Here is a 15,460-nt window from a genome sequence, read left to right on the forward strand (position 1 = left end):
TATATATATATATATATATATATGTAAGAAACATTTTCACTACCTCATGACGTGGCATATATACCTAAATTCAGACCTACTGAAGTCCCAGTCTGTGTCAGGAGGAGCTCCAGACAGTGGTCCTCAGTGTCTCAGAGAACTAGGTGTCATTTCTCAAAAATCAGTTTTATACATGCCATACCTTTCAGAAAGAGCCGCCCTTCTTTCTTTCTCTGGCTCCAGAGATTACCACATAGGTAGTAGAAGAAATGCATGAACCCCTGCTGATATCTGATGTCAGCAATTAGCCCTCTTAGAGACAGATGGTATAGTCAATTAGCCTTCCCCTTCAGTGCTGGCATCAGCCAGATGGGCTGGGCTAGGTCCAGTAAGCTTTCTTTAATCAGTAGAGTATTTTCCCCTTTTCTTAGTCTTTAAGGTGTCAAGGAACTTTGGTCTTTTCCTGAACTGTCATCATCTGAAGCCATACGTTCAAAAACCTCTTGCACCACAGTGAGGTAGGAGCAGCAACACAGTCACAGGTGGACACAGGCATCATTCAGGAATCACCCTGCATATTAAGAAAATATTGGCTTGTCTCACGCTTCTTTTGTGTTTTTCCTGCAAAGGTATAGAAAGAATCATGAATGCTGCCTAAGCACTGACAAGAAAGAGCAGAACTAATGGGGGTCAGTAAGGACTGTAGCCTAACTCCTCTAGAAAAGAGAAGGAATGGGATTTTCAAGTTGATGTGCTCAAAATATGTCTAGCGCTCTGATGTACAGATAGATCCCTGCCAATCAAAAATGCGTTAGTGGTTAGAGAGGGGGAGCTTGTAAGATAATGTAACTTCCTCCAACCCTGAAGGCATGACTTTCTGTATTCATAGCCATACTGGGCCTGACTTGTACTTTCCAGAATACAGAAGTAATCTCAGTGCTCTAAAGCATGTAACAACTAGCTCTCAGAAAGATAGCTCCTCTTAAGACCATGTCCCATTCAAACTGGTTTTATTGTGGCTTTGAACATAAATAAAATTTGAACATAAATAAAAAATCAGATATTATCCTAAGCTGCTTTTTTTCTTTTATGGCAATGGTTTCTTAAGAATGTTTATTTGGAAAGTATACCAGAATGAAGCCTCAAAACAATTTGTGCACCATTTCACCTTTAATTGGAAATCCAAGAAATTATTAAAGGCCCTCAGTAAACATCAAAAAACCAGAATACAGGAACTTGGAAAGCCTGAAAATTTTCTCTGAAAATGTATGTGAAATTTGTATGCCTAAAGAATTTATGCTCTTTACAGAAATTACAGTGCCAAGTCAGCTGGGAGCTGCAACTCATATGTAGCCTTAATGCCACACCTTGCTGCTGTGAGGGGGCACTCAACCATCTGCTTTTTAGCTATTTATTTGTGGTGACATAAATGAGTTAACCCCAAGTTGACCATCAAGAAGCTTTTCTCAGAAAAGTTTGTTATAGTCTAGACAGTATAAATAGTAAAAATTTGAGTTTGTGATAGGAAGGCTATAGTTGTTCTTCCCTGACTGTTAAAGGCAGATGAACTGGTTGATTTGAGCCCATAGTTAATTAATGGCAGAGACAGAACCCATACTTAGGAGTTATTGACTCTTATCCTTTATCTTTTTTCTCTTTTGCTTCTGTCTGCACACCCGTTCCCAGCTAGACTTGGGATAAGATTTGGGCCAAGCTGCAAGCATCCCAACAGCTGTGTCATCGTGGGTGGATGATGAGTAAATGTATTGCTGGGTGAATTTGAAGCCTCTACCTTCCTCTCCTGCCACTTCTCTTGGCATGATGCTGCTGTTGCCTTCATTTTCTGGCTGAACATTGTGAGTTCAGCTCCATCACAGGAAAGAATGAGACAAGAAGCAGAGAAGCTGCTTGGCTCAGCAGGTGCCACAGTGGCCTCTTGTTGCTAGCAGCAACAATTACAGACTTCTCTGTCAGCCCAGCTGGATATCTGAGGTCTCAGTGGGTTGCAAGAACGTGTAACAGGGCTCCTTAACATGTGAATGCTGGCAGCCCTGGAAATAGGGGTCTAGAAGTGCCTGGAGAATACAGATGTGTGTTTTGTGCAAATCTGGGAGCTTGCAGATAAAATTGGTTCACTTACATTATCCTAAGCAGATGACCAAATTCACACAAACCTAGAAGTTTTAAAGGACAAAACACACCTCCAGCCAGATTGCCTGAAATGGTATATTGGTTCTGTCTGAGATGGAGTTACCTTTCCCCATAGCAGCCCTCCTAGTGCTGTGCTTTGCATGGGTAGCTGGAAGGGTGCTGATGACACGCCAGCGTGTTGGCTGCTGCTGAGCAGTGCTCGCACAGCACCAGGGCTGCCTCTCCAACATTGCCCCCTCAGCAGTAGCCTGGGGGTGGGCAAGATCCTGGGAGGGGACATAGCAGGACAGCTGGCCCAGACTGGCCAAAGGGATATTCCATACCATATGACCGCTGCGCAGCAATAAAAGCTAAGAGAAAGGAGGAGCAGGGGGGATGTTCATTATTATGACATTTGTCATCCAGAGCAACGACTACACATACTGAAGCTCTGCTTCCTGGAGAGTGGCTGAACATCACCTGCTTATGGGAAGTAGAGAATAAAATCTTTTGTTTTCCTTTGCTTTTGTGTATGACCTTTGCTTTTGCTTCATTAAATTGTCCTTATCTCAACCCACAAGTCATTCGTTATATTCTCTTTCCCTTGTCCAACTGAGGAGGGGAGTGATAGAGCAGCTTGGGTAGTCACCTGGCGTCCACCCAAAGTCAACCCACCACAAACTAGTTTTGTCATCCCCACTTACCCTCTGACACTGAAACTGTAACAAAACCAAAACAGACTGCAAAAACTCCAAACTCCCCTTCTTCTTCCCCAGATGCTTTCTAACAAACAGTCCTAGCAGTCATTTTAAGATCTTAGTGTACTTGGTTTGTTGTTGGTGGTGTTATTGTTTTCTAATTGAGAGGGAAAATGACAGACCTTCAGGTCTTCATCCCACAAAAGCATGTGGGGAAACTGTCCATCCATCCTGACTCTGTTTGCAAGGGTCTTGCATTTCCCAACTATGTAGTTGAACCTCACATCCATTTCAAGTATTGGTAGCTTGTTCTTTCTTGCTGCATCTGGCCTCCCATCTTCTAGAAAACAAAGCTAGTCAGTTAAATAAGAATTTACAGGAACACAATACTTGGGAGCATGTATGAAAGCTTAGTTTAAAAACTACAATTAATTCAAACCTATTAAAAGTTTAGTGAAATATATTAAAGTAGTCCAGGAAATAAAAAATATAGGGAGATTTAAATCCAAGCATATTTTAATACGTAAGTGCATAGTCAGAATGCCCAGATCAATTTTTTGTTCCTATGTGAAATATTGCAATTACTCTGTATAAACTATTGAAGTATTTTACTCCCTGTGATCTCACTCCGATATGAAGTGAAACTTTCAGTTTGGATGTCTTTGTATTTTTCTCTGAAAAGAAAATAATTCTATATTGAAATATTATGGAACCATAGAACCATAAAATTGTTTTGGTTGCACAAGACATTAAAGACCATCTACTTCCAACCCCTCCACTGTGGGCAGGGACACCTTCCACTATCCCAGGTTGCCCAAAGCCCCGTCCAGCCTGGCCTTGAACCCTTCCAGGGAGGGGGCAGCCACAGCTTCTCTGGGAAACCTGTGCCAGGGCCTCACCCCCCTCACAGGAAAGAACTTCTTCCTTACATCTAACCTAAATCTACTCTCTTTCAGTTTAAAACCATTACCCCTCATCCTATCCCTACACCCCCTGATGACGAGTGTCGTCCCCCCCCCTTTCCTGCAGCCCCTTTCAGCCCTGGGAGGCTGCTCTAAGGTCTCCCCGGAGCCTTCTCTTCTCCAGCTGAACCCCCCAACTCTCTCAGCCTGTCCTCACAGGGGGTGCTCCAGCCCCCCAAACATCTTCGTGGCCTCCTCTGGACACTCTTGAGCAGGTCGTTGTCCTCATGTTGGTGCCCCCAGACCTGGACCCAGCACTGCAGGGGGGGTGTCTCATGAGAGTGGAATACAGGGGGAGAATCCCTCCCTCGCCCTGCTGCCCACACTGCTCTTCGTGCAGCCCAGGACACAGTTGGCTTTCTTAGTTGCAAGTGCACATTGCTGGCTCATGTTGAGCTTCTGATCAACCAATGTATGATATCATGGGAGATATAATATATGATGGAAGATGTACAGCTTCTCATACATGAAGTAATAAAATCCATGAGATGAAGACAAAACTCAATTTTAACTAATATGATTAATGCCTCAATAATTTTTGATTGTTTCTGTAAATGAGATTAACCGTTAGAATCAGAGTAATCCATTCCATATCTATGATCTGAACTTGCTCAAGTGTTACAATAAAAATTCTCAGATGCAAAGAAAGGTGTGCAGAACAAAATCTAGAGTGGCAAATCAAATTTTGCGTTAGAATGTGTGTTCTAGATTTTACATTTGGACTTTCCCTGGATACTCTGCAGGTTGAATAGAAAACAGAAAATTGCAAGTACGCATGGCATCTCATATTACCTTCACACAGATGGTCTGAGTGTAAATACATCCTTCTAAAGTTAATTTATGCTCTTGTAACAAATTTCATAGTAAATTAATGTTAGACCATCTCCAGCACAACTCTAGCATGATAGTCTAACACAAGTGTGGCATGGTATGCCTAGTTAATACGCTGTTACCACCTCAGATACTTTATTTGCCACATGCTTCTGCTGTGTGATGCTTCTGTAAGTTCAAAACTTGGTGCTTTTTTATAAATATGGGCAGAAATTAAGACAAAACAGAGTCTGTAGGCTGCTGGTTTTAATTTATATCTAAACATGGCATTCAAATGTTAATTGGGTGAATAAATCTTGTTCGTTTTACAGACATGAAAATGTCAGTTGAATAAAACTATTTATCACAGGATGATGGTTTCTGACACCGAATAAATGCCAAGATGAAGCTACTTATTGAAAGTATATCAAAATATTCTATTGCTGTTTGCCAAAACCAAATATACAGAAAAAATTGACATGCTTATTTTCTAAGTGGTTGACACTTATATCTTGGTATAATTCTAACATTAAAACTAAAACCTGATGCAACAAAGCTATATAAATGCATCTCAGGAAGAAATAGGCATGTAGGTTACCAAAATGATGTAAGTAAACGTTTGTCTGCAGAATTTTGTTCCTTAGATTTTTTCCACTCTCTTGTTGTATTTGTATTTACATGAGATAACCATTTATGATACTGTTTTGTGGTTTTAAATTTATCTCATCCAAGCATTGTTTTACAGAATTAGTTTAACTTCACACCTTACAATCTGAACAGTAAGTTGTTATTCTCAGGTGACAGAGAAGAATGCTGAACAGGGAGTTCAGAGTAGTGTTATATGCCCCCTCAGTCAGGATTTGAGCAATACTGTTTTGGAGTTATGGGGCCAGCAGGGGCTCAGTCACATTTTGCTTATTTTTGACTGTGGATCGCTGTTTCCTCCCCGCCCCCCCCCCAACAGATGGAAGACCTTTAACTCTGGATGAAATATGGAAAAATGTTCATGCATGCTACCAGGCTCATCTGCTGGAGGGGCCCTGGGACACTATTACACAGCAGGTGAGAAAACACTGGTCCTTTACAAAACTGATGAATGCAATATATGCCTGAATCCTCAGTAGCCTTATTCCCTTCCTGGACACAAGTAAAATATATAAAAGTCTAACTGAGGTTGTGCTGAGCCCATTACCAACAGTAGTTTTAGTCCAGGATTTAAAAGGATATATAGGTGTTCACCATGTAAGACTTAATGTGACAATATCTTTCATTTAAAATACTTTTCCAAAGCCAATCCTGAAAAGTTCAGGCAATTTCTGAGGATTCATGGATTTGGGTAAATATACAAAAGTAGACTTATTTATGTAAGTAAAATATATTAGTGTAACATTTCACAGATTGTCTGTTAATCAGATTACTAAAAAAGACTGTAATTTTCAATTTTAAATAAACTTGCAATCTTTAGGATTGAAGGAGAGAAAACTGGTCTCTCAGTCAATAAGTTATTGCTGACTATGTCCTTAAGAACTGATAGTTTATGAATGCCATGTTTTACAAGAGGAAACAGATTAGTAAACTGTGACATCACTGCCTTCTTTTAGAGCTATTCAAATCACTTTCATTTAAAGTGGTTTTAAAGTCACCAGATCATTTCAGCAGCCGTTCCCAGGCTTGCAATGATGGCTCTCTTGAAAACAGTCATACTTGTTCAAGGAAGAGTGAGAGGCAAGTTGGTTGCTCTGGTTTCTTCCCTTGGCTCCAGGCCTCCAGTGCAATTTTGGACAAAGAATAAAGACTCTTTGGGTGTGAATTTTTCATCATCAAACAAAGATACTAATGTGTCCTTTCTTTCTCCCCTTTCTTTCCTTCCTTAACTTTTTGATTTTAGCTGTTTCCAGGTACACAGGTCTCTTACCACAGCATCCCAACAGGGATGTAGCCTCAGCTGAGTTCTACAGGTGTTTCCTTAATTCAACTAAATACAATTAATTACAGGATGCCTATTTGTAGGTGGTACTCAATGATGATAACACAAGCAGCATTAATGTTTTTGCAGCCACAGACTATTTTTTATATATTATAAAAGCTCCCCGAGAACCTAACAAGCATTGTTTTTTTGATGTTTGCTGTTCATGTCTGAATTCCAGTTCTGAGTTTGCAGATCCTCATAATACATGTTTTTACATAAAGTATTAATTACCTGACTTGTCTACTGCAGAATGAAGATGAGAAATTTAGGTTTTAATAAAATCATGTAATATGGTAGCAGATAACTGATTTTCTGTGCAAGAAAGTATTCAGATTTTTCAGTAGAGTTTCATGATTTATGGCTGAAATTTCAGGTTTGTGGCTAAATCAATCATGACTGTTTCTGCATAGAGAGGCAGAGGATTCAATTAACTTTGCCTTTGCTGCATCCACCTCCTTGCATTCCTGGTAGATGGATACCAGTAACCCTGCAATCGATGCTAGGTATCCTTTAGGGCTGACAAGTCTGGTATTTCCCACCTGAGCTGTTGTGGCTTGTGAATAGTTTATATTCCCACCTGCAAAAATGTACAGGAGAATCTGCTATGTGCATTCCAGAGATGGTGTGCTTTTTCTACACTCCTCTTTTACTGTGGCCTGAAGCTGCGTTGAAACTCCTCTGTAGAAAGCACAGTCTCTTTCTACTCATCTGCAAAGCACTTCAAGAACCTACATCTCTGTATAGATAATAAATAATAATGCAGTGCTACTGAGAATAAAGCATAAACAGTATGTTTGGTATGTGTAAAGCCAGAGTGGTGGAAGCCAAAAGGAAAACCAGGTCACTCTCACCCAGAGATTATTTTTGCCTCTTAAGGAATAATAAAGTAAAACTGTCCTGCAGCTAATAACTAGAGATGTGTGTGAGATACATACACACAAAGGCTTGCAGAAGCAGAGTTCATGGGTGGTAAAATGCGTGGAGTGCTAACCTTTTGTCTCTGTGTCACCTCTCCAGAGACAGTTTAGACAGTTTGAGTCCAGTGACAAGCACAAACTAAAACGTAAGGAAAAACATTTTGGAGAAATTAACAAAGTTATAGCAGGAAAATACTATGGAACATAACATCAAGGTGACTTTCCATTAAATAAGAGATTACTGTTTATCCTTGAGTAATACAGACTGTACCTCAGGCTGATAGCACAATACTGGAACTGCTGGCAGGTAGCAGAAGCCAGACAAGTTAAGATCCCCCAGCAATCCCACTACATAATTTGGAATAACTTTGCTTTTTTTCCCTGTGCCATTTGTATGTGCACCTTTTCGCTGTGCGTACCTGTGGCTCAAGGCCATTGAATTCCACTGACTTCAGTGAGGTTAGCCTGCTTTACATCAGTATTGAACTTGGTCCAAAGGCCCCAGCTGCATTCCTGGATTGGAAATGTACTTTCCCACATGGCTGCAAGAGAGAGCCTCCAGGAGAGCAGCTTTAAGAGGTCTACAGTTTTAATTTTAGATGAAAGCAGAAAGGCACTAGGCAGTGAGGGTGCATTTGCTTATGGTCATTCAGTCAAGAGATAAGAAGACAAGAGAATGTGTGGTTTGTGGAAGTGTACATCTCTGGAGATGAATCAGAGGAGAGGAAAGGATCAGTACAATTAGCAGTGTGAATACTACCATATTTTCAGTGCCAGCAACCACTGGTGCAACAAACACTTCCCCTTGTAAACCGAGAGATGCATATGCCAGTCCAAATATAAAACAGCAGTAGAAATCAGTGTATTCTCAAAGGAATTATGAAAGATAATAAAAACATACTGTAAGTGCTAGCCTGCAAGCCTCAGATCAAAGCAAGAGTTAGGTCTACATGAAAAAGAGTGGTTTTGCCTCTCAAATGAATCAGTGTTCTGAATTGAAATACAGAGTTTTCTGTTTCTGATTTTGTGCTGACCCATTTTGTTATGTGGGTTAGGCTTTGCCTACAGGGACACAGATCATATAATGCAAGTCATTGGGCAAACACCAAATCAGGCTTGAACTCTCAGCACACATGAACAGCAGAGAGAAAACGTTTAGGATTTTGCTCCAAAACAGATACAAAATTTAAATTCTACAAGCAATCCACCAACAGAGAAGAAAAATTGAGCTTACCACTGTCCATGCATAATGTTACTTAACGTTTAACTAGGGCTGATTTTTCACTATGATTCAATAGTTGGCAGATTAGGAAAAGAAAGTCATGCTGCCTTTTCTCCCAGATCCAGGATTTTACACTAATCATTTGGGACTTATATTCCATATATTTTATGAAATATGGGTGCCATGCCTGTGCACATTTTTAATACAGCTATGTTTTGGCTTATAGCCTCTATGGTAAAATACATCTGTGATCAGGATCTGAGACATTTCCTAAGCTCCAAAGAATTTACCTTTTTAGCAATTACATTTCCAAAACCAAATTTTAGGTAGAATTTGAACTTTTTTGGTGCTTTTGGCTATTGTGGAAAGCCACTCTCATTTGCAGAGAAAGCATCTTCAAATATTTTTACTGACTAGATTATTTTTATTGCAAAAAGCAGAAGTCAACTAGTTACCTTCTCATAAATAAATTAGCATGATAAGGTTGCATAGTATGTTATAATGATAATTGATAAATGGTGATGATTTAATTGCACTTCCTCTAGTAATAATCTTAAAATGCTCGAATGAAGTTCCTGTGATTGGCTGTCTTCTGAGTTAAATCTCCCTGGAGTCTTCAGTCATCCCTTTCTACATCCGGCGATAACTTGCTTTAGCTGTTTTAAATAATACAAATCAATTATAACACACAGCTGTTTAACAAAACTTCTAAATGTTGCTACAGGTCTCTGTGGGTATTTCCTGATGGCTTATAATGACATCAATTTAGCACACCTGGTAAGATCTGTGTGAGCTGGAAGCAGCTTAATTCTGCAATGACAGGAAAATTAAGGAGTATTTATGGATTACTGTTGCATTTCAGAACCATTGCCAACTGTGATTTTAGCTTCTTTGTAGAGAGTCAGAAAGGGAATTGCAGACATTGCATGCTTGTCTCCTGAACAGTTTATTTGTAACTTGGTGGGTGCTTTTGAAGATATCCTGTATTAGTTATTTCCCTCTACACGTTGTACACAGAAGAATGTCTCTTTACCTTTTTGAATTAATGGATGTTAGAAATGTACTCTTCACAAGAAGCTCCCTTCCAAGTTTTTGTAGCCTTTCCTGAACGGCAGACAGAGCTTTTCTCAGCTGTCCCTGTGTTGGATTTTCCCATTCAGCTTGATTTAGGATGGAGTCCCGTACATCCCTCATACCACCATGCTGGGTAACCTTCTGGGGTCTTCAGGCTGCCAGCCCTGGTGTTTCTCCTGACTGCATTGCTTTTTAAAAGTACTTATTAAGCTAGTTATGTATCAGCTGTAAGAGCGAATAAGAGATCTAGATGTTTGGAAGAGGCGGGAGGGGGGGAGGGGGAAAGACAGATATGTCAGACTGAGAGAAGTTGCAAATAGGATGAATGTAAAAATATAACTTAGTGGAAAACAAAACCAAGACACATTGTCCAAACACTCAGACAAATGTATCCAGCTAAAAGAAAGTTATAGTAAAAGGAAAGAGAAGTCTAGACAAAAGAATGATGAGCTAAGTCACCGTGGTAATGGATGGCAGCAAGAGAGACACATATTTCTCTCACATGTACTGTGATATTCAGCAGAGAGGTCCAGTACAGTTTTAAGTAAATACACAGTGGCATTGTGTGAAACAGCTCAAACGTATTGGTCCTTCTTTGTGTAATTGAACAGTAGATCCACCACATTAATATCCATGTATAATATACCAGAGGCATAGTTAAGTTGGCAGCAGTCCAAAACTGCCATGGTCAAATGCTAAATGATGAGACAATTTGAAATGAATAGGCCACAAGAACAGGAAAAAGGTTCAAAAACAAAGAACAGAGAGTAGAGAATAGAAATATGGAACAAAGGGGGAGAAATCTTCCTGATTATAAAGGTAAACATATTTTACCACATGGTAGTGCATGATTTAACAACCAGGAATTTAAAAACAAGGATAACTACTGTTTGGTCAATCTGTATAGGCTACATTTTACATTTTATCATTTTGGAAATCTCTCCCAAGATGAATGTGAGATGTGAAACAGCAGAAGCTGACTCTATGGTTATAGCCAGAATTTCTGTCTTTAGACTATGTGGTATTAGGTCCTTGCTGTAGAAGTTGGAATTAGAGAGTCCATTAAATACCTGAAAAGATCAGATTTTGTCCTCTAATTTTTAGAAGCCTGCTGTTCAAAATCATGGTATGGTTATCATGAAGATTTAAGAGCTTAGTGACTTCACCAGATACTATTCCACATAAGCTACATGCATTATTGCATACAGCAAGAAAGCCATTTTGAAAGTTTTAATATATGTCTAGTGGTCCAAATTTCAAGTAATAATTAAACTTTTAAAAAATATAAATGAAAAAAATGGAGGCACTCAGCCGTATTGGTGATCCATGTTTATATTTTTCCAGCTATAAGATAACTGACAGTCTGAGATGGCATATTCAAGACTGAAGCCTTTTTTTGTTAGAATGGGTATGGGATAGGCATTGGCAGTGGATGGATTTTCATCCTGCTGTGTTTGGGTGCTCCAAACCTATTGTGAAGTACCTGCATCAAGGACCAAAACAATAGTGTAGTCTCCACACCCATTGGTTTCTCCAGAGAGTGTGAACTGGTACTGCATTGGTGATGTATACAGTCACCTATTAGAAGTTGAACAGCGACCCATTTATTTCCCAGGTACCTTGTGAAAGTTGTTGAAAAGTAGTAGAGTATTTACTGGCTTGAAAAATGGGTGAAGGCACTAGTCATTTTTCATGCTTTATTTGCCCTGATGGGTATTTATAAAAATGTATATAAAGTAGAACAATTTCAACAGGGGAAAGTAAAGCATTCCCACCTCAGAATGCCATGTAGGTCAATGGTAGGAAGTTAAGAGATTTACTCTAAATCAAGCAGAAAATAAATTTGAATCTAGGTCTCTTGTGTCTCTAGTGAGTTCTCTACTTGCTTGTGGAGTAAAGGAGTGTATAACTGCCTGCACGTCTTTCTTTTCATGTGTTTTGTGCAAGACTGGCTTTGGTAGGCATGCTGGGTGAATGCCTGCAGGCTATCTGCATTGCTGTCACAGACACACTCTGGGACTCATACTGGGGTACAGGACGAATGGATCATCTTTTCAAGATGCAGTTGTTTACGCACATGCCCAGTGACAGAAATGTGGGGTTTTTTGATCTGTGGGGAGAGACAACACTCTTAAGAAATATGCATTTCTAAGGTTACAATGAAACTGAGTCATAATTCTACAAGTTTTAGATACAAGCCCTTTGAACAGATACATCCAAGTCCATTTTTGATTCTCGACACTTGTGCAAGTCCATGCCTTAGCTATTTTTTTTCTGTGTAGAAGCAAACTAACAAGAGACTTTTAAAACCTGATGAATGGACCTGATCACAGTCAGTACCAAGTATCACTAGAAACTGTTTTTAAGTGTGATGTTGCCATAAAGCCTGACCTCCCCCTGAGAAAACAAAGTCATAAACACAATCAAGTATAGGTACTAAGGCTTAATCAATGCTTAGTGAGGATGGAATGTAAAATCAAATATCCAAGGATAGAAGTTGAATTGCATTATTGCAGGAGACTCAACAGTTGAAAAACTGCCCCATAAAGCAAGAATGAAAGCTTGGTGACTTGAAGGTCCTGCAGAAATAGTCGAAAACATTAATCTGTGAGTCAGGACTCTGAAGGGTTATGGAAGTTACAGAGCGCATGTGGCCGTACATCCCTCCCCCTCTTGCCCTTTTTAACCAAAACTGTTCAGATGCAGTTACTTCTGTTACCAAAATGTGAGTTTGAGCTGTGTGTGCAGGGCACTGCCCCCAGCCACAGGAGTGGACACGTTTCATATGTGATACCTTAGTCTTGGATTTGACAACAATAAATCAGTGTTTTGCTTGTTTAGTGCTTTTCTGTCTCTCCAGAAAAATATTCAGAGCATTCTCATACCAAGTGTAAGTGTAGTGTTTTGTGGGGACAGTGCAAATCTAAGCCTCAAGATTATGTGAATTCAAATCTTCTGCCAGTCTGAAATTCTGCTTCCTGAAGACTGCAAAAACCTTCAGGATTTTTAAGAATGAGAAGTTTTCTGTTGTTGTATTGACTGTGTTATTCTGTCACTCTGTCTTCTCATAAAACTTCTTTTTCATGTGCCTCTCCTTCATGGTACTGCAGAAAAGATAAACCTAATGGTCTAATTTAGGAATAGCAATCTCTGCAAACACACCTTTCTTCAAAGTTTCTTTTTCCTTTGGTGTGTTTCTACTCTTCTATAACCTTGCATAAACTCTTAAGTAGTTGGTTTTTATGTGGTGGTCTATTAAAAGATGATCCACAGTGCTTCAAGTCTTAGCTTAAAGGGTCACTTTGCATAACTCTTAAGATAAAAAGGTGCAGACTGTTGATACCAATGCTAGTCAAGTAAGGACTGAAGGTGATTCTGTGGGTTTCCTTCTGCACTGTTCATGCACCTTCAGGTGCAGACTCGTCAACTATTTTCTGAGTTCTCCTCTACAATCATCAAAGCTGTTCCCACTTACTAATAGCACTTCTGCTAAAAGGGATGAATTAGCAACACTGTCCCACAAAGTACTGATCTTAAGTTTCAGAATAGTAAGTGATAAGAAATTGTGTCTGTTTTTTCCTCATTTGTTACTCAATTTCATCTGAACGAGGTGTTTTTCTTCTGTCATTTGATACTTAGCAGGTAGTTGTAATATAATCTCTGTTATATGTCCATTCTGTCATACAAAAAGTAGTCAAGCAAACCTAAACTACCTAAATAACAGCACAGAACTGCACTATTTCTATATTAATCCAGAGTCTGCTCTATTTCAATATGTAGTTAAGAATCTGGAAGATGTATTCTTTATAGTACTTCAATAATCCTGTCCATTACATCACTTAATTTATAGCAGTGTTAACAGAAAAATCAATAAACATTATTTCTAAAATGTCAGGGATGTTAATGGTGTGATTTAAAAAGGGAGAAGGATTCAAAACTCTGAACAGAACACATTGATATAGTGTTGTAGAGGCACATCTTGCTGAAACTGTGGTAGGGAGGATTTAAATCATTATGGCTCAGTCATCTTGAAAAATGTGTGTAGGTAGCTATTCTTAGACATACAAATCTTTCTTGCCATATTGTGGGATTTTGCTAAGTGGGGGAGGCTGTATACAGTATATCTTAACAGAAGGTTGCTAAGATCACTCTTAAATCATTTTGAGTCATATCAACAGTTGCTATGGATCCCCTGCTAATATTTTTGGAAAATTATTAGTACAACTTCCTGAGGAAAAGGAGTCTTACTAGTATATATTGGAAAGCTGTTACGCAGGGAAAAATCTAAGAATGGGAAAGCTGGGTGGGTATTTATTTCCAGCTAAAATTTTCTGTGGTGTATTCAACTTGTGTGGTTTAAACCAAGTGGTAGTGCTGTACAAGCTAGTGAGTAGGTTTTACTTTAAAACTAAGCATTAAGTAATAACGTATAGCTGCCCTACAGTTTAATCTTGCTTTTTCCAGTAAGATTTTTTGGACATAAACCCAATCCAACTAATTTCATAGGAGGAAAAAAACCACATAGTGGTCTAATACTGAATGATGTAGAATAAATACGCAGGTTTAATGGATAATTTACATGGAGAGATAAAAAGCAGTAGGAGGATCCTTGTCATATTCTGGGGCACTATTTAGGATAGACTTTTAAGTCCTGGTACTACTGTTACTTGAGTTGATCATTATTCTGAAAGGAAGATCCAATTATAATTTTCACACAGATACGTAATTAATTGAATGAATTGCAATGTAATAGTATTGATTCTCTTGATTATTTATCTAGCAGTGGCTTTGCTTCCACAGAGCTTCCCAAGCAGAGATTTTGCGGAAGAAATGATAATATGTTCCTGCCCTGGTTTGTCATTTCTCCTTGTAGGCTGAGGTGGGTTGCTCTTCTGCCTTTCCCCTGCCATGACCTCTAACAATCCTACCACAATGAAGCTGGTTACTGAACATTCCCCCTTACTGAATGTTTTTGTGAAAAATTATGAAATACACAACAACATTGATTGTACGATATGAAAGAAGTGGATATCATATGACACATTTAGCTCTGTCTAAAAGGCAATTGACATGGTCACAAGGCACTGAAAACTTATTAACAATTTCCCTTTTTGTTTTCTCTGTAGCAAAGGTTTTGGTCAAGCCCTTTGGCTTTTGTTTTGTTTTGTTTTGTTTTGTTTTTTTAATTTTCATAAAAAAGCATTGTAATTGCCATTTAAGTGGAAGTTAGGTATCCACGTTAACAGTAAGCAATTTGTACTTAAGCACCTGTGCTCTCAAGTTGTGGAAGCAGATGGTATCAGCAGTTCAAAAGCATTTAGACAAATTCATGAGACCACTTGTCCATAAATGGATGTACCAGGCAGGAATGTGCCCTCCATCATCCTTAATACAGCAGACGTGCTGGAACAGTACAAGGGGAGTGAACCACAGAAAGAGGCCAGACTCGTGTTCTCCTAAAATAGCCTTTCCAACTGCCGCTGTTGGAGACAGGGTGCATTGCTAGGTGGACCACTGGTCCAATCCAGTCAGGCAGTTCTTACGTTTTCAAGTCAGCTGTTCAGAAAAGAAAGTGAACTCATCCAAGGAGGTTAATTTACTCCATATAATCAGACTTGTATGTGAAGCTGTATACAGTCTCCAAGGCTCACAAAACTAGCTGAGAGCTCTTGAATTTGAAAGTCAACTGGAGTCCCTTT

At 39.2% G+C, this 15,460-nt stretch overlaps 1 protein-coding gene across 3 annotated transcripts in view; it reads left to right on the forward strand.

Moving 5' to 3' along the window:
• The window catches only part of ATG10 (autophagy related 10), an 83,476-nt gene that overhangs the window by 52,912 nt on the left and 15,104 nt on the right, over positions 1 to 15,460 (forward strand). For all 3 annotated transcript variants that reach the window (XR_003400199.1, XM_026866641.1, XM_026866640.1), the window contains exon 4: positions 5,544 to 5,641. Coding sequence is in view for 2 of the 3 variants with exons in the window: in XM_026866641.1 (XP_026722442.1) it covers positions 5,544 to 5,641 (98 nt within the window). In the remaining variant the exon portion in view is untranslated. The remainder of the gene's footprint in view (positions 1 to 5,543; positions 5,642 to 15,460) is intronic.

This window comes from Athene cunicularia (genome assembly GCF_003259725.1).
Source record: "Athene cunicularia isolate RWA chromosome Z unlocalized genomic scaffold, athCun1 chrZ_part3, whole genome shotgun sequence".
In the NCBI taxonomy this organism is placed as follows: Eukaryota; Metazoa; Chordata; class Aves; order Strigiformes; family Strigidae; genus Athene; species Athene cunicularia.